This window comes from Mustelus asterias, chromosome 21 (assembly GCF_964213995.1).
Source record: "Mustelus asterias chromosome 21, sMusAst1.hap1.1, whole genome shotgun sequence".
NCBI classification, from domain to species: Eukaryota; Metazoa; Chordata; class Chondrichthyes; order Carcharhiniformes; family Triakidae; genus Mustelus; species Mustelus asterias.
In genome coordinates this window covers 52,322,845-52,346,509 of record NC_135821.1, presented here as the reverse complement: position 1 = coordinate 52,346,509, position 23,665 = coordinate 52,322,845, and the positions used below count along the sequence as shown (strand labels likewise).

Genomic DNA, 23,665 nt, shown 5'->3' with positions numbered 1-23,665 from the left:
TTAACTGATAACTTCTGGAAAACAGTTTATGCATTATCTGACCTGACAGGTCAACTTTATTTCTCTCCCCACAGATGCTGCCAAACCTGCTGAGTATTTCTATAGCATTTTCCATTTTTATTTCAGATTTCCAGCATGTGCAATGTTTGCTTTTGCATTATGCTTTCTCATCTGAATGTAATTCAAACTTAAAAACAGAAGAGCAAAATAATAAAAACTGTCAATAATTCCTTTTAAATGCTGGGGAAGGTGGAAATTGTAGGCTGGAGAATTTCTTTTTAAAAAAAACAGTACTCATTTATTTTATAATAGTTTACTGATTATTACAATTTGCAAGATGCCTGAGCGACCTTGGAGCTGGTTCTCCTCTTTAGGGCTTTGCAGATATATGCACCAGCCTCCAGTAACTTCTGCAGGTCCACTCCCTAGAAAGTAAGAGAATAAAAAAGTTTTATTAACTCACAATAGGAATTACTTGATTAAAAAGAGCAATGTCCATTTAGCTTTCTTTCTAGCATTGTGGTGGTTGCACAATACAATATTAGTGGAATTGTTCATTAATCAGAACAATAAATCAATCTCTAACATTCCCAGAAATAACACAAAGGAAGCTCCAGTGATAGCGAGATTTGGGGACTCCTAAGAGAAGGATACCTTTGGCTTTAATGTGTTACATTTACCACACGTCACATCCCAAATTACGTAAGAGGTGAAAGTTTGCTTATTAGAACCAATTGAAAGGTATTCTGGCCATTTGAATTCAACTAAGGTAAGTTGGATTGCTGTGGCATCATACGGTGTTCAAAAACAGGCAATCAACAGCCTATTTTTATATTGGATTTGGAACAAAATACTGAAGTGGAAAATAAGAATTTAACTTTTTAAAAAAAAACACAACTCAGGTTGTGTGTAGTTATATAAAATGGAGGACAGTGAAAACTAACCTTCAGTCTTGTCCCAACTAATCAATGCACCCACGTTTTTGCAGCTGCTGGCTTGTCAAACTAATTGTCCTTACTCAGTAAGTAATGTCCAATTTTACAATAATTTGGTTGGGTCAATAGCTGTCTTTGCCTTCTACTGCTAGTCCAGCTGATTAAATCCCACCTAATGCGTTTATAGTTTATTAAAAATATTACTGCTTCCTTTCATTAGCCGATTGGGTGGCACAGTGGCTAGCACTGCTGCCTCACAGCACCAGGGACCCGGGTTTGATTCCAGCCTTGGATGACTGTGTGGGTTTCCTCTGGGTGTTCCGGTTTCTTCCCACACTCCAAAGATGTGCAGGTTAGGTAGATTGGCCATGCTAAATTGTCTCACTGTCAGGAGGATTAGCAGGGCAAATACGTGGGGTTACAGGGATAGGGCCTGGGTGGGATTGTTGTCAGCGCAGAATTGATGGGCTGAATGGCCTCCTTCTGCACTGTAGGGATTCTATGATTCATTATGTATCATGTGTAAACCAGCAGGAATAAATTCTGTTCAAAATTCAGTTAACTCCTGAATATCGCAGTGTCAGAAATTTTGTTTCAATTGTGTTTATTAGATGGTTCCTTCCAAGCTTCAAGCCATCTCCTCTGATTTATCCCATTGACTGTCAGTTAAATCTCCTGGAATGACTAATAGTTCATTTTAAAAATGTCAATACCTGAATGCTAGAATGACAGGCACAGTAGGTGGTGGAAGAATTAAGGAAAATGGATAACAGATCACATCCAATAATGCAGAATGATTTCATAGATGTACAATGAATGACACTGCAGATATTAGTAACCATGATGTGGAGATGCCGGCGTTGGACTGGGGTAAGCACAGTAAGAAGTCTCACAACACCAGGTTAAAGTCCAACAGGTTTATTTGGTAGCAAATACCATAAGCTTTCGGAGCAATGCTCCTTCGTCAGATGGAGTGGTCTCTGTTCTCAAACAGGGCACAGACACAGAAATCAAATTACAGAATGTATTTTGATTTCTGTGTCTGTGCCCTGTTTGAGAACAGAGACCACTCCATCTGACGAAGGAGCATTGCTCCGAAAGCTTATGGTATTTGCTACCAAATAAACCTGTTGGACTTTAACCTGGTGTTGGGAGACTTCTTACTGATATTAGTAACCTGCAGAAGAGCCTAATTAGTGGCAAAAAGCTTGCAAAGGAAGCTATGTAAAATTAGAAAGATCTTTCCACCAGTTTACTGTTACATGAGCTGAGGAATTGAACTGCACTATGTCAAATCTTATATTGTTTGGCAGCATGTACATGTTACATAACCTGAAAAAAGTTAAAACAAGAATGAAATATTTCCCTAAAGGCCATACGTACCGTGTGAATTCCAAGCCCATTCATCATGTACACCACATCCTCAGTTGCCACATTTCCAGATGCGCCCTCAGCATAAGGACAGCCACCCAAGCCAGCCACTGATGAGTCCACCGTACAGATTCCCATCTGAAAAACAAGTGGAAAATCCCAGTATAGCAGCACACTCCCTGAACATTAAAAATTGCATTACTGGAGGAGAGTGTAACCAGCCCTTCATATCCAGGGTAACAAAGATTAGGGGAGCAACGTAATTTCAAATGGGAAATCGGTAAAACCAGTTACCTCGCTGTCGTTTTTCATGCTGCTTTTGAGGTAGTCACAGTTCAACTCACAATCTACTAAACCTGCCAGGATGCCCGAAAAAAGGCACCAAATGATGGCGAACAGAACCCACGAGTTTTCATTCCCTCGACACTAGTTTATGTTAAATCTCGCTTGCAAGGCAAGCATTTCTTGCTAATCTCTAATTGACCTTGAGGTCTTGGTGGAAAACAGTCTTTTTGAACCGCTGCAATCTGTGAGATGTTGGTACACACAGTGATGTTAGGGAGGAATTTCAACCCTGCGACAGTGAAAAATCAGTGATATTGTTCCAGGTCAGGATGGTAGTGACTTGGTGGGAAATTTGCACGGGTGATAGTATTCTCATGCATCTGCTGCCCTTGTCTTTCTAGGCGATAGAGGTTTTGGAACTTGCTGTCAAAAGAATCTTGGCGAGTTGCTGCAATGCATTTTGTATATAGCACACACCATCACTGTGCATTAGTAGTGGAGGGCTACTAGTGGAGGGAATCAAATGGGCTGCTTGGCCCTGGATGGTTCTGAGTTTCTTCTTGAGTTTTGTTGGAGCTGCATTCATCCAGACAAGTGGAGAATATTCCATCAGACTTCCGATGTACCTTATAGATGGTGGGCAGACCCAGGGAGTCAGGAAGTGAGTCACTCGCCACAAAATTCCTAGCCTCTGGCACAAAGTTTACTTGCCATTATAAGCCCAAGTCTGAATGTTGTCTTGGCCTTGCTGCATATGGACGTGGACTGCTTCCGTATCTTGAGTTGTGAATGGTGTGGAGCATTATGCAGTCAGTGAACAATCCACACTTTTGATCTTATGATGGAAGGTAACCAATGAAGCAGCTGAAGATAGTTGGGCATGGGGCACATCCCTGAGGAACTCCTGCAGCAATGTCCTGGGATTAAGACGATTGATCGCCAACAACCACAATTATCTTCCTTCGTGCTAGGTATGACTCCAACCAGTGGAGAGTTTTCCCCAGCCTGACGTCTATTGACTTCAGTTGTCTTGGGGGTCCTCAATATTATACTCGGTCAAATGTGGATTTCAAGTCAAGGCCAGTCACTTTCACTTCATGAATTCAATTCAGTTGTCTATGTTTGGACCAAGGTTGTAATGAGGCCAGGTGCTGAGTGGCTCTGGCAGAATCTAAACTGAGTGTCAGTGAACAGTTTATTGCTGTGTAACTACAGCTAAATATCACTGTCAACAACACCTTCCAACCATTTGCTGATAATTGGGAATAGTCTGATGGGATGGTAAATGGCCAAGTCGGATTTGTCCTCCTTTTTGTGGCCAAGATGTATCTCGGCAATTTTCCACATTGTCAGGTAAATCTAAGTACATATTATACACTAGAATGAATAGATAGCAAAGTACATCTTATAACCGTTAATTTATTTTTTGAACCAGTGCTTTTTGAACTTAGTGCTAATTTATTCCACTTTTTGCACAGATTCTGAAATTATTTGCTGACAATGATTTTTTTAAAAAGTGTTTCACAACTTTTTTCTGTTCATCACCCCAGCATTTTCCAGTTGTACAATTCCAAAAGAAATGTTTTTAAAATACATTATGGATGTAGTTTAAAGATTAAAATTGTCTTATTTTTAAAAAGCATTTTTCTCAGCTAGAAATTCTGCCTCCTCTTTCGCTTTGAGTGGCTGCCAACACAACCAGCTCAGACATTTTGTCCATCACAATCACTGTCCTGTCATGGTTAGCATCAATAACCAATCTGAAGTGGTTGGTTTTTATTCCAAGAAAATTAATTGGAGTATTGGGGGAAGAAAAAGATACACTGATCATAAAAGTCATCTTGTTGTGGCGTTTGACCAGTTTTGCACTGCTTAATATGAACCGGACACTGATTTTAAACATGCTGCAAATAGGACTTTAGCCAGATGTCAGCAAATCTCAAATCGTTAAGGTACTGCAAGCCAGAAATTTAATGGAATCAGAGTATGCCTGTGAACATGTAACTGTGTGCAGCCCAAACTGTACAAATTAAAGTCAGTATTGCAACTGTGAAATCAGTCACTTGTAACTTGTTGAAACTCAATCCAAAGTAATTTTACTAAAACTTTCCAATTTAAAACAAAACGCACAAAATCTTAATTTTAAAAAAAAATCACTAACCTGCAATGCTGTAAGGATGTTGACAAGAGCCTGGCCATATGTATCATGACAGTGTACAGCTAGTGCACTGACTGGAACCTCCTTGATTACAGCTGTCAGCATTTCTTGCATGCTGCCTGGCGTTCCTACCCCAATGGTATCCCCCAGGGATATTTCATAACAACCCATTGAATAGAGCTTCTTGGCTACCTGCAACACCAAAAAAAACCACAAAACAAAACACTCAAATCATCTGATAGATTGATCGCGGTTTTTAACAGGAATTTTATCAGTTCCATTAATTCTGCAATGCATCTTAATATTTAAGCAATGTGCAACTTTTAGTGTAGAATATCTAAAAATTAGGAGAACATGACAACATCGGCTTTCATATTTAAAATAATTAATTTCCATATCATAGTATTCATTTTATACATGTAGCAATTACTAAAATATCCACTGATCTTGGGTGCAAGGAAAAAATGTTTCTGCAAATTTTAATGGGTGTCCCTCCTCTTCCCTCAGTCCCACCATACTTGCCTCTGCAACTTTAACAGGGGAAACATTCCCTTCGTAAGGGCAGCCAAGTACACAGGATACATATCTGAAAGAATACAAAAGATAAAAGTTAATGTAATTGATTCTCAGTCCAGGAACAAAAATGATCATCTCTGTACAAGCTTCCTCTAACTGGAACTAGGCAGTATTGATAAGCTAATAATGAAACCCTAAACTGAAGTCCAATTTGTAATTGGTCAGAACATAGTTGCATGTTTCAATGTTAACTGAAATCTATTTTCTGCTTTATGAGCAATATTTGTTTCGCCGTACCTCGGTGTGCCCAATCATTAGATCTAACTTGATTATCGGTAACAGTTTTTCTCACTGCACATATCAAGTTGGACTGAAGCTCTGCTAGTTCTTTTACCTAATGGGGCTAGTACGATTGTGTATTATTTGGAAGATTACTCATGTCTCTTTGTGGCAGAAAACAGCAAGTACAGAAAAGGAATCTTATCCAGTCCCTCCAACATTTCTTTGCACTCCCTATTTTCCCAGCTTCTCTATGGTAACACTGCTGAGTGCTTTGGATTTAAAGGGATATCTCATAAATACAAGTTTTCTGGCAAACTTTTAGAAACTATAATAATTCAGGACAGAATTAATAGTCACACGGACAAATGTGAGTTAATTGAGCCAGCATGGATTTATTCAGGGAAAAAAAAAATGTTTAACCAGCTTGTTGGATTTTTTCAAAGAGATAACAGAGAGGAATGATGAAGGCAATGATGTTGATACGGCGTACAGTGACTTCCAAAAGGCATTTGGTACAGTACCACACAGCAGACTGAGAAAAGGTTTAGCTTAGGGGGATAAAAGAGGCAGTAGCAACATGGATACAAAATTGGCTGAGAAAGAGAGAGAGAGAGAAATAACTGATCTTTTTCGAGCTCGAGGAAAGTGTGAGGAAAGTGTGAGGAAAGTGTGAGGAAAGTGTGAGGAAAGTGTGAGGAAAGTGTGAGGAAAGTGTGAGGAAAGTGTGTAGTGGAGTTCCCCCGGGGTCGGTATTGGGACCCTTGCTTTTCCTGATATTAACAATCTATACCTTGGTGCAAGGGAACAATTTCAAAACTTACAGATAATCCAAAACTTGGAAACATGGTAAACCGTGAGGAGGATAGTGCAGAACTTCAAAAGGACATAGACAAGTTTGGTGGAAGGGATGGATAGGTGGCAGATGAAGTTCAATGCAGAAAAAAATTGAGGTGATACATTTTGGTAGAAAGAGCATGGAGATGCAGTATAAAATAAAGGGGATCACTCGAAACGGCTTGCAAGAACAGAAGAACCTGGGTCGACATATGCATAAGTTATAAAAGGTGGCAGGACAGGTTGAGAGAGCAGTTAATAAGGCATACAATATCCTAGGCTTTATTAATAGGGCACAAGAGTGCAAGAACAAGGAGGTTCTGTTGAACTTGTAGAAGACACTAGTTAGACTTCAGCTAGAGTATTGTGTACAATTCTGTGTGCCACATTCTGCTGCCTTACAGCACCAAGGACCTGGGTTCAATTCTGGCCTTGGGTCAGTGTGTGTGGAGTTTGCACATTCTCCGTGTCTGTATGGGTTTCCTCAGGATGCTCTGGTTTCCTCCCACACTCCTAAGATGTGCGGGTTAGGTTGATTGGCCATGCTAAATTGATCCTAGTGTCAGGGGAATTAGCAGAGTTAATATATGGGGTTACGGGAATCGGGCCTGGGTGGATTGTAGTTGGTGCAGGCTTGATGGACCAAATGGCCTCCTTCTGCACTGTAGGCATTCTACGATATTAGGAACGATATGAAGGCATTGGAGATGCAGAAGAGGTTTACGAGAATAGATTCAGGTATGAAGAACTTTAGCTATGGAGGTTAAGATTGGAGAAGCTGGGATCTTTTCCTTGGAGAAAAGAAGGTTGAGCGATTTGATAGAGGTATTCAAAATTATGGGGAGTCTGGGCAGATAAGAGGGGGCAAAACCGTTCCACTTGTAAAAAGGATCAAGAATAAGAGGATACAGATTTAAAGTAATTGGCAAATGAAGAGGAGAAAAAAACTTTTTCTGCAGAGCGAGTGGCTGGGGTCTGGAATGCCCGAGTGTGAGATGATTATTCTGCAAGGTTATGGAGAGAAGACAGGAGAATGGGACACGGTGAAATGCTCATTTGGAGAATCAGTACAGACACAATAGGCCAATTTGCCACCTTCTGCACTGTAACAATTCTGTGATTCTGAAGTACTGAGCTCACCACACCAAGAGGAGAATTCATAGAATTCCTATAGTGTGGAGAGGGGCCATTCCGTCTATTGAACCTGCACCGACAACACTCCCACCCAGGCCCTATCCCTGTAAGTCCACGTATTTATCCTGCTAATTTCCCTGACACCAAGGGGCAATTTAGCACGGCCAATCAACCTAACCCGCACATCTTTGGGCTGTGGGACGAAACCGGAGCACCCGGAGGAAACCCACGTAGACACGGGGAGAACGTGCAAACTCCACACAGACAGTTGCCCGAGGCCAGAATTGAATCCAGGGCCCTGGCACTGTGAGGCTGCAGCGCTAACCACTGTGCCGCCCTGTAAATCTTCATCTGAATTTAATGTTTCAAGCAAAGCAGGACCATTTTGGGATGATCTACCAGAATTCAAAGGACCATAAACATAATTCACAATACACATTATTTCATAATTGTCTTCATTCAAGGGAAATAAAAAAAGACTTGTAGCAAAGGGTGGATTACCAGACCTCAACAACTTTCCTGGTATATTTTCAAATCTTCACCTATATCAGCTGAGGATGTACATCTGATTCATTTAATTGCTAAAACATTTGGGAAAATAAATTAATTTGCAGCTCCCCTGTGATGCAGTGCATAAACTCACCAACAGAAGAATGCAAAAAATGTTTTGCGACATAAGAATGAGGAGGATTTGCAATCATACCCTCGGACTGGAATGCTTAAATCCTTTGCTGCTTTCATCACCTCTTCAAATCGCCGTAGACTCTCATCAATAGAACAGTTAATGTTTCTTTTGCTGAACATTTCTGAGGCAGCTCCGAAGATAGCTACCTCTTTTGCACCTGCTTGGAGCTGTGAGAAACAGTACATTATGGTACTCATGACAGAGATATACTAAAACAGAGCAAACACCACCTGATCCCAGTGAAATATGAATCCACAGAGTTCAGTGATAAAGAAAATTAGTCACATATGATAATCTAATTATGAAAATTGGGAAGAGGCAGTTATAGCAATACCAAATTCTAATAATTGACTGTGACAGGAGTCACAATAGTCAACTCTACGCCCAATAGTTTTTGCTTGTCCCTTTTTTTGTTCAGTCCTGCAAGATCTAAAAGGGACTATCTAGTTTCTAACCACAAGTATTAACCCATCCCTTGACATTTCAAAATTTAGGAATGTATAATGCATTTCCAGCATTTTCTGAGATCAAAGCTGATCTTGAATTTGTCAAATATTTAAAAAGCCATAACCATCATCTAAGTAAATTGCATTTTATGGATATTTATAATCCAGGAATGATCTTGAATAAGATTTTACAATGTCACAGCTGAACACTGTTTGCATTTGGTAGTTCTGCAGCAGCTTCTACTGATCTGAAATCTACATCTTCCGCATAATCTGCCTTTAAATCATAGAAACCCTACAGTACAGAAAGAGGCCATTCGGCCCATCGAGTCTACACCGACCACAATCCCACCCAGGCCCTACCCCCATATCCCTACATATTTTACCCACTAATCCCTCTAACCTACGCATCTCAGGACACTAAGGGCAATTTTTAGCAAGGCCAATCAACCTAACCCGCACATCTTTGGACTGTGGGAGGAAACCGGAGCACCCGGAGGAAACCCACACAGACACGAGGAGAATGTGCAAACTCCACACAGACAGTGACCCAAGCTGGGAATTGAACCCGGGTCCCTGGTGCTGTGAGGCAGCAGAGCTAACCACTGTACCACCGTGCTGCCCCATGATTTGAATGTTGGATTAAAGAATAGAAGGCTTACCTGAAGGCTTGAGCGCATAAGCTTAACAATGCAAGGCAGGTTGCTATTTTCTATCCTATACATACCTGGCAAGCTATACTACTGAACCAAGTGCAGTCCCGTATCACAGAAATTGCTGGAGGATACAGATTTTAGGCATCGTTTTAAAATCAAATGTCAAAGTTTGCAGATGGTTTGATAGGAAGCAATCAGGATTGAAATGACTTTTAGCACACTGTCTAAATTCACCACTAACCCGAATGAGATTTAACTCAGACAAGGAACAAATCTTTTTTTGTCTGAATCGTCAGTGCCTTATGATGATGCATTTACTCACTGGCCATAATAAAAGTGCTCTCACAAGGAGCCCTGAAGGAATACACCTGAAATGTAAACTTGTCTTTCTCCTCGTGCATTCTGATGGTACTGTTGTGTTATTCTAGCATTGCAAGATATTATTCCACTTAATTTAGCAAGCATTTATCTAAAAATGTTTGCACCTATCAGAATGATCAGTCTATAATCAGAATTCAAAATATCTAACTAATCTAAGTGTTTACTGTGTCAAATATGCAAACATTTGTATTTTACTAACAAAAAAGGCTTAAATTAATTTGCACGATTAAGTTTATCAATAGAAAGGATTATTGTACAAATCCTGTCATGTATAACTTTAGGCTATGCTTGTGGCCTAGAATTCTCTTAAAAAGGTGTTAACAAGGAGTTTTGCCCATTAAATAAACAATGGAAAAGTGCAAGTCTAGGAATGGACACTCACCGCAGTCTCAAACCCTTTCAGGTTTGGAGTCAGCACCGGGTAGCTCACATTTGGATATTTCCGGATTCCTTGCATCACTTCCTTCTGGTCAGCCATCTACACAGAAAAAGGCAATGGGTACATTTCAACACAGCACGTGTAGAACACTTGGGTGAATCATCAGGGCTTCAGTCCAACACTAACTGACTAACGTCACAAAGTGCCATGTCCAAAGTAAAATAACGTAACAATAACAACAAGGAATCAATAAAACGACTTGCACGTTTAATGCAGCAAATAAAACATCTCAAGGCACTTCACAGTATCAGAATTTAACACCAAGCCACATAAGGACAGGTGATTAAAAGCTTGGTTAAAGAGGTAGGTTTTAAAGGAGCATCTTAAAGGAAGAGGAGAGGGGGCACAGATTCAAGGAGAGCGAGAGAGTGGGGGGGGGGGGGGGGGGGGGGAGAGAGAGAGAGAGAGAGAGAGAGAGAGAGAGAGAGAGAGAGAGAGAGAGAGAGAGAGAGAGAGAGAAGTGCAAGGGAGATGAGCTGGGGAAGTTTTTCACGCAGAGAGTGGTGGGTGCCTGAAATGCGCTACCAAAAGGTGGAGGTGGAAGCAGGCACATTAGCAACATTTAAGAGGCATCTGAATGGGTACATGAATAGGGAGGGAATAGAGGGACACGGATTGAGTAAGGGCAAAGGGTTTTTTTAAGTTTAGTTAGGGCATCATGATTGGCATGGGCTTGGAGGGCTGAAGGGCCTGTTCCTGTGCTGTACTTTTCTTTGAATAGGATTGAGGTAGCTGAAGGCACTGGGAACTTGTTTATTTTTTTAAAAACGACAAAGTGATCAACATTGGATGTATTTTCTCCCAAGTTCTAATGAACTCAACGCACGGTAGCACAGTGGTTAGCACTGCTGCTTCACAGCTCCAGGGTCCCGGGTTCGATTCCCGGCTCGGGTCACTGTCTGTGTGGAGTTTGCACATTCTCCTCGTGTCTGCGTGGGTTTCCTCCGGGTGCTCCGGTTTCCTCCCACAGTCCAAAGATGTGCGGGTTAGGTTGATTGGCTAGGTTAAAGAAAATGCCCCTTAGAGCCCTGGGATGCGTAGGTTAGAGGGATTAGTGGGTAAAATATGTGGGGGTAGGGCCTGGGTGGGATTGTGGTCGGTGCAGACTCGATGGGCCGAATGGCCTCCTTCTGCACTGTAGGGTTTCTATGATGATTTCTATATATAAAATGGCTAAATCCATTTTATATTTACACCAACTTTTACATTTATATTAACAACTGGACAAAAATATATCCAAAATCTGTACCCTCCAGCAATATACTGAGACACTGGACAAAAACCTGAGTTTACATAATACCTTTAAATTAATAAAATGTCCCAAGGTGCTAAAAACTCAAGTAACTGTCTTTCAGGTCAGCCAATTGCCTCAAGTTTAGTCAACGATCTCAGACATATGGAAACAAATTAAATACTGAAGATCTCCACACAAAAACAGGGGTCAAAATCTTGCTGTTGTTTATATCAATGGGATCTTATGGTTCTACCGAAGGTGCACCCCTACTGCAGGTTTCCCAGCAGCAAAGGGTGCATTCAATGGGAAATCCTGTTGACAACGGCGGGACCATAAGAAGGTAAACAAAACACAGGATAGTAGTAAACAAATTTGTTCACTCGCTCGCCACCACTCGCCCAGCCCACCGCCCCCCCTCTACTCCTACCCCCAAAACAAAAGAAGTGACAACATTGACCCTTATCTACATTGTAATGAACATTACCTTTAAAACAGTGTGGCAATGTATTTTTATTTGCAAGTCTGAGCTGAGGTTGTGATGCCACCAAGAATAGATATCTCAGGGCTGATATTCAGGATACGGCCATGGTCTGACTCGGATGACCATAGTTACTACTTGAGCTGTTTCTCATGTCACACTTTGGAACAAGCGGTCACAACTTTCCTGGCCTGTCCTCAAGCAGTTGAGGTTTGTCTAGATTTTCAGTGGAAGATTGAAACCCGGGACTTCACCATTTTGGTCAGTTACCAGATTGTGGTTGATGGTGCTTGCAGTTAGTCAGGAAGGTGCACCATCAAGAGATGGAGCTATTGTCTGTTTGTAGTATTGTGTGGAGTGTGTTCCAGTTGGCACTACAGGATTTCAGATGAGTGCATGAAGACTTTGAGGTCCTGCATCAAAGGGAGTGCTTCATTAGCTGTCAGTGTAGCATATATCCTGCATCATGATCGTATCCCTTGTGAGTCTATGTCCACAAGCTGCTCAATACTCAAGTCTGACAAACAGAATTGCAAATTATTCAAAGCTCGTTCCAATTTCTAACCTGCTTACCTGAGGGACCCATTTTGGAGAGACAAAGCTTGTGGCTTCCACAACAGATAATCCAGCCTCAGAGAGAAGATTAATTAACTTAATTTTCACATCAGCTGGAACAATGACCTGCAAACAGAAGCATTTAAAGTAGGCAACTTGCAGGATAAAAAATTCAGTACTAAAATGATACACAAAATCCAGAAACAAATATCAAGAGGTTTTAAACAACAAATCCATCAACAATAAGACTTTTCCTTTGCTTGCAGGTTGAATTCTGCTCAGTTATCAAGCCAATTTAATTTCAAAAACGGTCTCCAGATTTTTACTGAACAGAAGTGAGACTTTGTAATCTCTATACCATATTTCACACTCAGTAGGACCAATGCAATCTTTGGTAGTGTTAGTTAGTACAAGAATGGTTTAATGCTTCATAAACTAAATTAGGCCAAAAATAATCTACACTTTTTGCATGGAGACAAAACATTTTTAATAATAAATTAAGACTTTCCATCCAATTTCTGGACTATCACTTATCCTCAATCCAATGAAATTAAAAATCTTACGTCCAAAGGCTTGGTATCATTGGAGTTAGATGCCAAACTCAACTGTGAATGAGAAGACTCACAAAAACCTGAGTTTATATAATGCCTTTAAATTAAATGTCCCAAGGTGCTAAAGTCTCAAGTAACTGTCTTTCAGGTCAGCCAATTGCCTCAAGTTTAGTCAACTACCTCAGCCATAAAAAATAACCAACAATTTACTTACAGTAAGTTTTAATTTATAGCAGTTTAGTTTTATTGACCTGATCGTTAACATTTCCAGAGCTAGGGAACAAACACAATTCTGAAAATGCCAAGTTGGGGTTGATTACTCATACATGAACTTTGAGAAATCAATTTCATCAGCGGCATTCATCTCTAATGAGCATTACAGCTGAATCTTATTTTGTCCTTATCTAATTTCCACACCCTTACACTTAAGTAGAACAGGAAGAGGCACAAAAAAAGGGCTAATTGTTAATTATCAGGAGCAGAGACTGTGGACAAGGCTCTTCTTTCTTACCAAAGGAAACAAGGCCATTTATACTGCACCCTGTTCTAGTCGGAATAGAACAATAACTTACTCGATCTATTTACTAAAGTGCCGAAAAAGTTGAAATGGACATTTTAGAATATGATCTCTAATCAGGCCTTATTTGTAGCGTCTCTGTTGATAGTTATTAGAAAGCACAGAAATTCCTTTTTCTATGATCTTTCCTCAAACTGGCGCAGTATTGGATTAATTCTGCCCGATGGCAATTCTTCCCCATTACCTCGATTAACTCCTAATCAAATGGAAAAGGTGAATTTCCAAACGCTTACTGTCTGTTGTTAGAGCTAAAATAAAACAATTTATTTGCAATTGAAAGTTTGAATTTGGCAACTTTTGTAAAGCAAGCTCTTCACACTAAGCGAGTCGGATTCTCCCAGTGCCGTTTTAATGGATTTCCCAAAAAAATAGGATGTATCGAGATTAAGAAATTGAGAAATAAGATTTGCGTGCTGCAAACCGAATTGCAAATCAACCATAGAAATGGAATAATATTTAAAAGCCATTAACTGTTGATTGTACATCTTTTGTTGAGAAAATGGCAACACAATTAAGTTCAGCTTGGAAGGCAGTAAAGCCACTTTTGGAAGAAGTAAACAGAATAAACTGTTTCAAATCTGTATAAAGTTTTGGTACATTGTGAATTTACCTTCTCATTCTGCAGTCCATCTCTGGCTCCAACTTCCACAATTTTCACTTCCTGAGGCAGAGAATGCACCACAGCCACATTCGTCTACATAACGTTAAGAAAAAAAAAACAACTGTCAATATCTCCAGTGTTATTTACTGCTTAGAAGATTTTAGCATTGCTTGTGTCACATCATCATAAATATCCCAACAAAAAAAACAACCAATTGTCAAAACAGCCTCCAAGCATAGAATAGAATCATAGAATGATTACACTACAGGAGGTCATTTGCCCTGTGCAAGTAAGTGTTCTCTGACCCATCTGCCAAGGGAACTCAATAGTCCCATTCCTCTGTCCTTTTCCCCATAGACCTGCAAACGTCATTCTTCAGATCACACCCTCAGGCAGTGCAGTTCATATCCTAACCAACCACTGCATTAGGAGATTTCCCTCACATTGCCTTTGTTTCTTTTGCTATTCACCTTAAAAATCGGTGTTCTTTGACTCATCTGCCTAAGGGAACAACTTCTTTCCATCTACCTTGTCTAGACTTTTCCTAATTTTGAACACTTTTATCAAATCTCCTCTTTAAAGGCAGTCTGTTGTTCCATTACTGTTTTACCTGCTAATCTTTGTCCATCTGTATCTTTCCAATAGTTGGTAGCCTATAGAGTATACTGCACTGTGCCTCTTTAGTTCTTGGCTTTAACCAAATACATTCTGTCCTTTACTCCTTTAGGAAATCCTCTCTCTCCAGAACAGCAATGCTCTCCTTAATAAATGCAGCCACCCTGCTTCCTATCTTTGCTGAATACTTGGTATCCAGCAATATTTAGTAGCTAGTCCTGCCCCTTTTCAATCCAGATTTCTATTATCACCACAACATCATATTCCCACGTCTGCTTCCTGCGTCCATAGCCCACTAACCTTATTTACTACACTGTGTGCTCACTTACATGCACAGTAAACCTAATCTAGACTTATTGCATTTCCTCTTACTCTGACCCTACCCAACACCTTACTGCTATCGGTCTTGTTCAATTCTTTCTGCACCTGTTTTTCCTCTTTAAAAGTTACCTCATGGTTCTTATTCCCCTGCCAGCTTTAAACTCTGCCCAATAGCACTAACAAACTCACAATATTTACTCAGGTTTGAAATTACACAAAAAATTGTTCCCCTTCGAACTCCAACATGCACTTGGTTCAATGCCATGTTTTAGCCACCAACCATTATGTGCTATGCAAAGAAAACAAGAAATTAGCTAACACACAAATATGCGTTATATGCTCAAGGGTTTGTAAATGTGTGGTGGTGAAGGCAAGCAAAAAGTGAAACTTCAGACAATTATTGAAATATTAATTATTGAAATATTTTTAATTTTGGCATAATGCAGGATAGAACAACAATTTTACATTGTATGTTAAAATAATCCAGCACTGGTACCTGCCCAACTGAACATGTATCTTGTGCCAATGAGCCAATTTAAAAAAAAAATCAGTTTTGTACAAGAACAAACAGTGACACAATTCAACTTTGTAACAGAGGCGTATCTGTCAACAGGGTCAAAGTCACGGTTGCTACATTTTCTTTACTTACTGCTCAGATCAGCCGCTAGCCTGTTTTTGGTTTTGAACCACATACATCACAGAAAGGGGCCATTCAGCACATCTTGTCCATGCAGAACAAAGGACACCCAGGTGCTCTTTCTAATCCCATCTTCCTGCGCACAACCCATAGCCCTGCAGCTTGCAGCACTTAAGGTGCAGATCCAGGTACTTTAAAAAAAAACATTTAGGGTCTCTGCCTCCACCACAACTCAGGCAGTGAATTCCAGACACCCACCACCCTTTGCATAAAAAAGGTTTTTCCTTGTGTCCCTCTAATTCTTCTGCCACTTAGCTTGAATCTATAGCCCCTGGTTTTTTGAACTCTGCCTTGGGAAACAGGGTCCTCATGTCTACTCCATCTCTACCCCTTAATCATGTCACCCCTCAGCCTTCTCTATTCCAAGGAAAACAACCCCAAGCTCTCCTCATAACTACAATTCCCCAGCTGTGGCAACATACGAGTAAACTAGAACAATAACGTCCTTCCTGCAATGTGACGACCAGAACTGCACACAATACTACAGAATAATATTAGCCACCCTCCAGTCTTCCGGAACTGACAAAGTTCTGGAAGACTGGAGGGTGGCTAATGTTTGTTCCTTTGTTCAAGAACGGTAGGAAAGACAAGCCAGGGAATTACAGATCGGTGAGCCTGACATCAGTAGTGGGTAAGTTACTGGAGGAGATTCTGAGGGACAGGGTCTACCAATATTTGGATAGTCAAGATCTGATTAGGGACAGTCAGCACAGCTTCGTGCGTGGGAAGTCACATCTGATGAATCTTTTAGAGTTTTCCCAAAGAGGTAACCAAGAGGATGGAGGAGTGTAGGGGAGTAGATGTTGTTCATCTGGACTTTAGCAGGGCCTTTGACAAGGTCCCGCATGGCTGGTTAGTCTGGAAGGTTGGGTCACATAGGATCCAGGGAGAGCTAGCAAATTGGATTCAAAATTGGCTTGATGGTAGGAAGCAGAGTGTGGTGGTTGAAGGTTGTTTCTTGGACTGGAGGCCTGTGACTAGTGGTGTGCCCCAGAGGTCAGTGTTGGGACCCTTGTTATTCGTTATTCATATAAATGATTTGGATGTGAATGTACAAGGCACGGTTATCAAGTTCACAGATGACGCTAAATTAGGAGGCAACGTTGATAGTGAAGGTTATCAAAAATTACAGGGGGATCCTGATCAGTTAGGGAAGTGACTTTTGATTTTAATGGTTTTAGTGTGAGGCTTGAGTTAAGCTACGTTGACAGGTGAATGTGACTTTATTTGTGGCTTCTCTGCAGCTGGATTGAAATGTGCATCTGTTTAATGTAAGCTTCTGGATTTTATGACCCATAAAGCAGGGGTTGTTGCAAAAGTGGGGTGACATGAGATGAATTACGTCCTAAAGCTAATAGCAGGAGTGAATTTGGACCATCACCAAAAAAAGAGGAATGGAAGACTGAGGGATAAAAGCTGTCTTCGCTGCTTGTTATTAGGTACATGTAAAACATTGCTCAATAAATTACACTTGATTCATAAAATACTAGTTACTCACACCTTGTAGGTCAAGCACAAATGAGGACCCTGTTAGAAATTAAATACAGTAAGTCTCACAACACCAGGTTAAAGTCCAACAGGTTTATTTGGCAGCACAAGCTTTCGGAGCACTGCTCCTTCATCAGGTGAGTGAGGACTTGTGTTCACAAACAGGGCATATACAGACACAAACTCAATTTACAAGATAATGGTTGGAATGCGAGTCTTTACAGGTAATCAAGTCTTTACAGGTACAGACAATGTGAGTGGAGAGAGGGTTAAGCACAGGTTAGATATATGGATTTCAGTAAGGCATTTGACAAAGTCCCACATGGCAGGTTGGTTAAGAAGGTTAAGGCTCATGGGATACAAGGAGAAGTGGCTCGATGGGTGGAGAACTGGCTTGGCCATAGGAGACAGAGGGTAGTGGTCGAAGGGTCTTTTTCCGGCTGGAGGTCTGTGACCAGTGGTGTTCCGCAGGGCTCTGTACTGGGACCTCTGCTATTTGTGATATATATAAATGATTTGGAAGAAGGTGTAACTGGTGTAATCAGCAAGTTTGCGGATGACACAAAGATGGCTGGAATTGCGGATAGCGAAGAGCATTGTCGGGCAATACAGCAGGATATAGATAGGCTGGAAAATTGGGCGGAGAGGTGGCAGATGGAATTTAATCCGGATAAATGCGAAGTGATGCATTTTGGAAGAAATAATGTAGGGAGGAGTTATGCAATAAATGGCAGAGTCATCAGGAGTATAGAAACACAGAGGGACCTAGGTGTGCAAGTCCACAAATCCTTGAAGGTGGCAACACAGGTGGAGAAGGTGGTGAAGAAGGCATATGGTATGCTTGCCTTTATAGGACGGGGTATAGAGTATAAAAGCTGGAGTCTGATGATGCAGCTGTATAGAACGCTGGTTAGGCCGCATTTGGAGTACTGCGTCCAGTTCTGGTCGCCGCACTACCAGAAGGACGTGGAGGCATTGGAGAGAGTGCAGAGAAGGTTTACCAGGATGTTGCCTGGTATGGAGGGTCTTAGCTATGAGGAGAGATTGGGTAGACTGGGGTTGTTCTCCTTGGAAAGACGGAGAATGAGGGGAGATCTAATAGAGGTATACAAGATTATGAAGGGTATAGATAGGGTGAACAGTGGGAAGCTTTTTCCCAGGTCGGAGGTGACGATCACGAGGGGTCACGGGCTCAAGCTGAGAGGGGCGAAGTATAACTCAGACATCAGAGGGACGTTTTTTACACAGAGGGTGGTGGGGGCCTGGAATGCGCTGCCAAGTAGGGTGGTGGAGGCAGGCACGCTGACATCGTTTAAGACTTACCTGGATAGTCACATGAGCAGCCTGGGAATGGAGGGATACAAACGATTGGTCTAGTTGGACCAAGGAGCGGCACAGGCTTGGAGGGCCGAAGGCCTGTTTCCTGTGCTGTACTGTTCTTTGTTCTTTGAAGGGGGGGAGGTTTAACACAGATATCAGAAGGACATATTTCACACAGAGGGTCGTGGGGGCCTGGAATGTGTTGCCGGGCAAGGTGGTGGAGGCGGACACACTGGGAACGTTTAAGACTTATCTAGACAGCTATATGACCGGAGTGGGAATGGAGGGGTACAAAAGAGTGGTCTAGTTTGGACCAGGGAGCGGCGCGGGCTAATTGTTCCTTGTTTCTCGTTTCAAGGCTTCATTCTATGATCATCTTGCTGGTGCCAGTACAGAGCGAGACTGCGGATAGTTGGGAACCTGTCTCGGGGGCAGGGAATTCATATGGTGTTCATGGAAGTGGAAATGACTAGGGTTGGGAAGCATTTTCCGATCAGGGCCATTGTGATCTCCTGGACTCGTTTCGATCGCCTCAGGGGGTCGGAGAGGAATTTCCCAGATTTTTTTTTTTCCCCATATTGGCCCTGTGGTTTTTCACTCTGGGTTTTCGCCTCTCCCTGGGGATCACATGGTCTGGAATAGGGGGGTGGGGGTGAGTTAATAGGTTGTAATGAACAAAGCATCGTAGCTGTGAGGGACAGCTCGGTGGATAGGATATTGGTATGTAGATAGGCTGGAAAATTGGGCGGGGATCCTGGATTCAGGATTCAATCCTGGACCGGGGAGCGGCGCGGGCTTGGAGGGCCGAAGGGCCTGTTCCTGTGCTGTATTGTTCTTTGTTCTTTAGAGAGATGTGTATTGTCTCCAGCCAGGATAGTTAGTGAGATTGTGCAAGCCCAGGCAAGTCATGGGGGTTACAGGTAGTGTGACATGAACCCAAGATCCCGGTTGAGGCCGTCCTCATGCGTGCGGAACTTGGCTATCAGTTTCTGCTCAGCAATTCTGCATTGTCATGTGTCGTGAAGGCTGCCTTGGAGAACGCTTACCTGAAGATCAGAGGCTGAATGCCCGTGACTGCTGAAGTGTTCCCCGACTGGAAGGGAACACTCCTGCTTGGTGATTGTTGAGCGGTGTTCATTCATCTGTTGTCATAGCATCTGCATGGTCTCCCCAATGTACCATGCCTCGGGACATCCTTTTCTGCACCATATCAGGTAGACAACGTTGGCCGAGTCGCGAGTGTATGTACTGTGTACCTGGTGAATGGTGTTCTCATGTGAGATGATGGCATCCGTGTCGATGATCGGGCACGTTTTGCAGCGGTTGCTGTGGCAGGGTTGTGTGGTGTCGTGGTCACTGTTCCTAAACACGTTAAAGAAGCCATCCGTATACACAGGATCTGCTCAGATGAGGAGGATCGCAACAGACACCTACAGACGTTGAAAGACGCCCTCATAAGAACAGGATATGGTACTCGACTCATTGATCAACAGTTCCGACGTGACAGTGAAAAACCGCACCGACCTCCTCAGAAGACAAACACGGGACATGGCGGATAGAGTACCCTTCATCGTCCAGTACTTCCCTGGAGTGGAGAAGCTACAACATCTTCTCCGTAGCATTCAACATGTCATCGATGAAGATGAACATCTCTCCAAGGCTATCCCCACACCCCCACTTCTTGCCTTCAAACAACTGCACAACCTCAAACATACCATTGTCTGCAGCAAACTACCCAGCTCAGGAGAACAGTAACTATGACACCACACAACCCTGCCACAGCAACCTCGGCAAGACGTGCCGGATCATCGACATGGATGCCATCATCTCACGTGAGAACACCATCCACCAGGTACACCGGACATACTCGTGAGTCGGCCAACGTTGTCTACCTGATACGCTGCAGGAAAGGATGTCCCGAGGCATGGTACATTGGGGAGACCATGCCTACGCTACGACAACGAATGAATGAACACCGCTCAATCACCAGGCAGGAGTGTACCCTTCCAGTCGGGGAACACTTCAGCAGTCATGGGCATTCAGCCTCTGATCTTCAGGTAAGCATTCTCCAAGGCGGCCTTCACAACACACGACAACGCAGAATCGCTGAGTAGAAACTGATAGCCAAGTTCCACACACGAGGATGGCCTCAACCGGGATCTTGGGTTCATGTCACACTATCTGTAACCCCCACGACTTGCTTGGGCTTGCACAATCTCACTAACTGTCCTGGCTGGAGACAATACACATCTCTTTAACCTGTGCTTAACCCTCTCTCCACTCACATTGTCTGTACCTTTAAGACTTCATTACCTGTTAAGAATCACATTCCAACCATTATCTTGGAAATTGAGTTTGTGTCTGTATATGCCCTGTTTGTGAACACAAGTCCACACTCACCTGATGAAGGAGCAGTGCTCCGAAAGCTTGTGCTGCCAAATAAACCTGGTGTTGAGACACTTCTTACTGTGCCCACCCCAATCCAACGCCAGCATCTCCACATCAGAAATTAAATATTTGGAACTGAGGGTTTATTTTAATTAGAAGGGTTTTATAGCTCAAAACGTTAAACCTTAAACAAGATCAACAATGATTGTATTGACTTGATGGGCTGCCTGGTCTACTCCTGCTCCTGACTTTTGCGTGCCTCAGCTTAATATCTCATTCAAAGCAGCTGCCACAATATAGTTATACCTCACAGATACACCCAGTTTACGTACTCAAGTATTGGGTTGGTCTTAAAGGCCAAATCTTGAGTAAAGAAAGAAAGCACAACCATCGAAGGTAGTGAAGAGAACAATAATAAACAAATATAAAAACTTTAAAAATGCCGGGCAACCTTAGCAGGTCTGACAGCAGCTGTGGATAGAGAAAACGGAGTTAACGTTTCAAGTCCATGTGACGCTTCTACAGAAGTCTCAGGTCCCTTTTTAATATTTTACTGAACTCTTTGCACCAGGTAAACAACGCAGCCTCACCTTTCTCCGCCCTCACTTCCCGTCAAAGGCACCATGAACAAAATAAACTTCCCCCTTGACAAACAGATCACAAATACAACACCCCTGTCCCCTACAGAGTGCTTAGCCTGTGGATTTATCCGCCGTCACTCACCGTTGTAGCCAGTGCTCGGTGGAAGGCAGTCGCTGCAAAGATGGGCAACCGAGGCACCAACATGGCTGCCGCCCGCGCCGGCATTTTGACCCCCCCCACAGCTCGGTCTGGATTGAACCCTGACCCCCGTCAGTGACCTCCCCTCCCCGATCTCGGGCCGCTCCGGCGGGCTCTCGCGAGATCTAATAGCTCTGGTTCACAGACCACCCACGAGGATCGTGACGTATTTAGCCACGCCTCCTCTCAGCTGGAGCCAGCCCCCCCCCGAGGGCGGGTATGCTTCTGGTGAGTCTTTACAACGTGTTGCAAAGTGGAGTGGGGAATGTCACAGTATCTATCTCCTTCTATGCCTTAGCGTGGTTTAATTTCACCCCTGTGAAGAAGTTTTACTTAGTTAAAGGCACTATATAAAATTCAAATTGCTGTTGCATCCTGAGAAAAAAATGGGATAAAATTGAGTTCAATAATTTAAGTTACTCTACTCCCAGATGTTGTCTTTACAGCGCAATAGCAACAACTCACTTCATTCAGAGCCCCACAATTTACAAAAAAATTATAACAGACCTCATAAGGACCCAAGTTAAGTGCATATGAACATTGCAGAGACATTTAGAAGGAATAGTGGCAGAATATTTTGCTGCCACCATTGTCTCGTTTGACTGAATCAGGTAGCTTGATGTTCAGTAGATGGTATACCAGAAAGTGGAGTGAGCATTCAGCCCAGAAAATTCCTGTCAGAAAGTGCAGGGTTTGAAACCCCCAACCCCAAACTGAATGGAGACTCCAAGTCCAGATCTGAGTTCTGGCTTCATGTTCCATAGGACACTTGGGTCTGACTGGCCATAAAACTCTCTTTTCACAGAAGTCTAACCACCATTTCGGCTGGTTGGTTATGGCCATAGGGAGCATTCATTGTTGGCCTCTCATAAGCAGCCTGTGAATTTTCATATTCAGACGGTGAAGCAGAAAGTCACGCAAAAGGATGGGAATGTGTCAAAAGCAATTTCTAATATTTTTTTCTGACATATCCCACCCCCACTACCGCTAGAAAACTAACGTGTAAAAAGAATAGCCTCTCATATTTCTAAAACGTAATTTCCTTCACCGACAACGACGTTTGCATTATAGCAAAGTCGAACAGACTTCCGCTGTAGATAATTCCTTCAATATAAGTGGTGAATGAACTAGTCCTGCCGCTTTATTACCCAGCGTCATAGGGCATTTAAATAATTTTACAGCAAGACCAACACACGTATCGGAGAAATGAAATACTATATACAACCCACCCTTCGAAATTGACTAAATCTAACTGTTTATTTTAATGCAAAACGGGAAAGAAACACATTCGAAATAGCTCAGATGAAACAGAAGTAGCGGTGGAAATATTTTGGCAGCCATTATAAGCTATTTTCACTATAAATGATAATAAAGTGGCAAAGTTAGTTCTCCAAAGGAATGCTAACAATTGTCTAAAGTCACAAATATGTAATTATAACCTCGTTCTCCAGCAACCTACAATGCTACATCCACTTGGTGCTCACTGTCAAATGCAGTGTATGTCTGGACTCCATAAATGCCAGTGTTGTGCCAACTCGATGTAAATGTTACCTCCTAAAAAAAATCTCCTTCTCGGGGTTTTCCCGTTTCCTCACCTGTGTACAGATCGCTCCCATCCTTCCCGCCACATTATTCCGGCCGAAAATTAAACACCATGTAACACCCGCCCCAGCAAACAATTAAAAACAGAGGTCCCTGACGTCAGGGAACTAAATCAAGCACTTCCTTCCTATTTCTTCACTCGCACGAGTAGGTCGCCTTTTCTTTACGTTCCTGTATTTCCCTCGACATTTCATCAAAAGTATTCTTCTGTTAATTGGTCAGACACGGTACTTTGAGTTGTTCCCTGCTTTTCACCGAATCGGTAAAATGTAATAGAAATACAAATAAGGTAAATGTTTATATAACAGCATGTGAACTGGAAGGCAGAAGCCTACT

At 42.3% G+C, this 23,665-nt stretch overlaps 1 protein-coding gene across 9 annotated transcripts; it reads right to left on the bottom strand.

Moving 5' to 3' along the window:
- Nucleotides 1-297: 297 nt before the first annotated feature.
- hmgcl (3-hydroxy-3-methylglutaryl-CoA lyase) lies at nt 298-23,430 on the bottom strand. Of its 9 annotated transcripts, none has more exons than XM_078237863.1 (9): nt 23,323-23,430; nt 14,128-14,211; nt 12,408-12,515; nt 10,066-10,161; nt 8,219-8,367; nt 5,272-5,335; nt 4,753-4,941; nt 2,319-2,444; nt 298-425 (listed from the first exon to the last, which is right to left on the bottom strand). In XM_078237863.1, the coding sequence occupies exons 1-9, from the start codon at nt 23,341-23,343 to the stop codon at nt 324-326; spliced, it is 939 nt and encodes a 312-aa protein (XP_078093989.1). In that variant the 5' UTR covers nt 23,344-23,430; the 3' UTR covers nt 298-323. The 9 variants fall into 9 exon arrangements, with proteins under 9 accessions (XP_078093989.1, XP_078093988.1, XP_078093984.1 ...); XM_078237862.1 differs by having other exon boundaries at nt 4,753-4,937; nt 5,268-5,335; nt 23,323-23,387; XM_078237858.1 differs by lacking the exon at nt 23,323-23,430 and adding an exon at nt 21,671-21,784 and having other exon boundaries at nt 4,753-4,937; nt 5,268-5,335.
- Nucleotides 23,431-23,665: the final 235 nt, after the last annotated feature.

Coding starts and splice junctions, on each gene's coding strand:
- hmgcl (XM_078237857.1), bottom strand. CDS start 19,701: ATGAATGAACACCGCTCAACAATCACCAAGCAGGAGTGTTCCCTTCCA. Junction 12,516..14,127: donor ATGGACTGCAGAATGAGAAG/GTAAATTCACAA, acceptor TTCTGTTTGCAG/GTCATTGTTCCAGCTGATGT. Junction 8,368..10,065: donor TGAAAGGGTTTGAGACTGCG/GTGAGTGTCCAT, acceptor TGTTTCTCACAG/CTCCAAGCAGGTGCAAAAGA.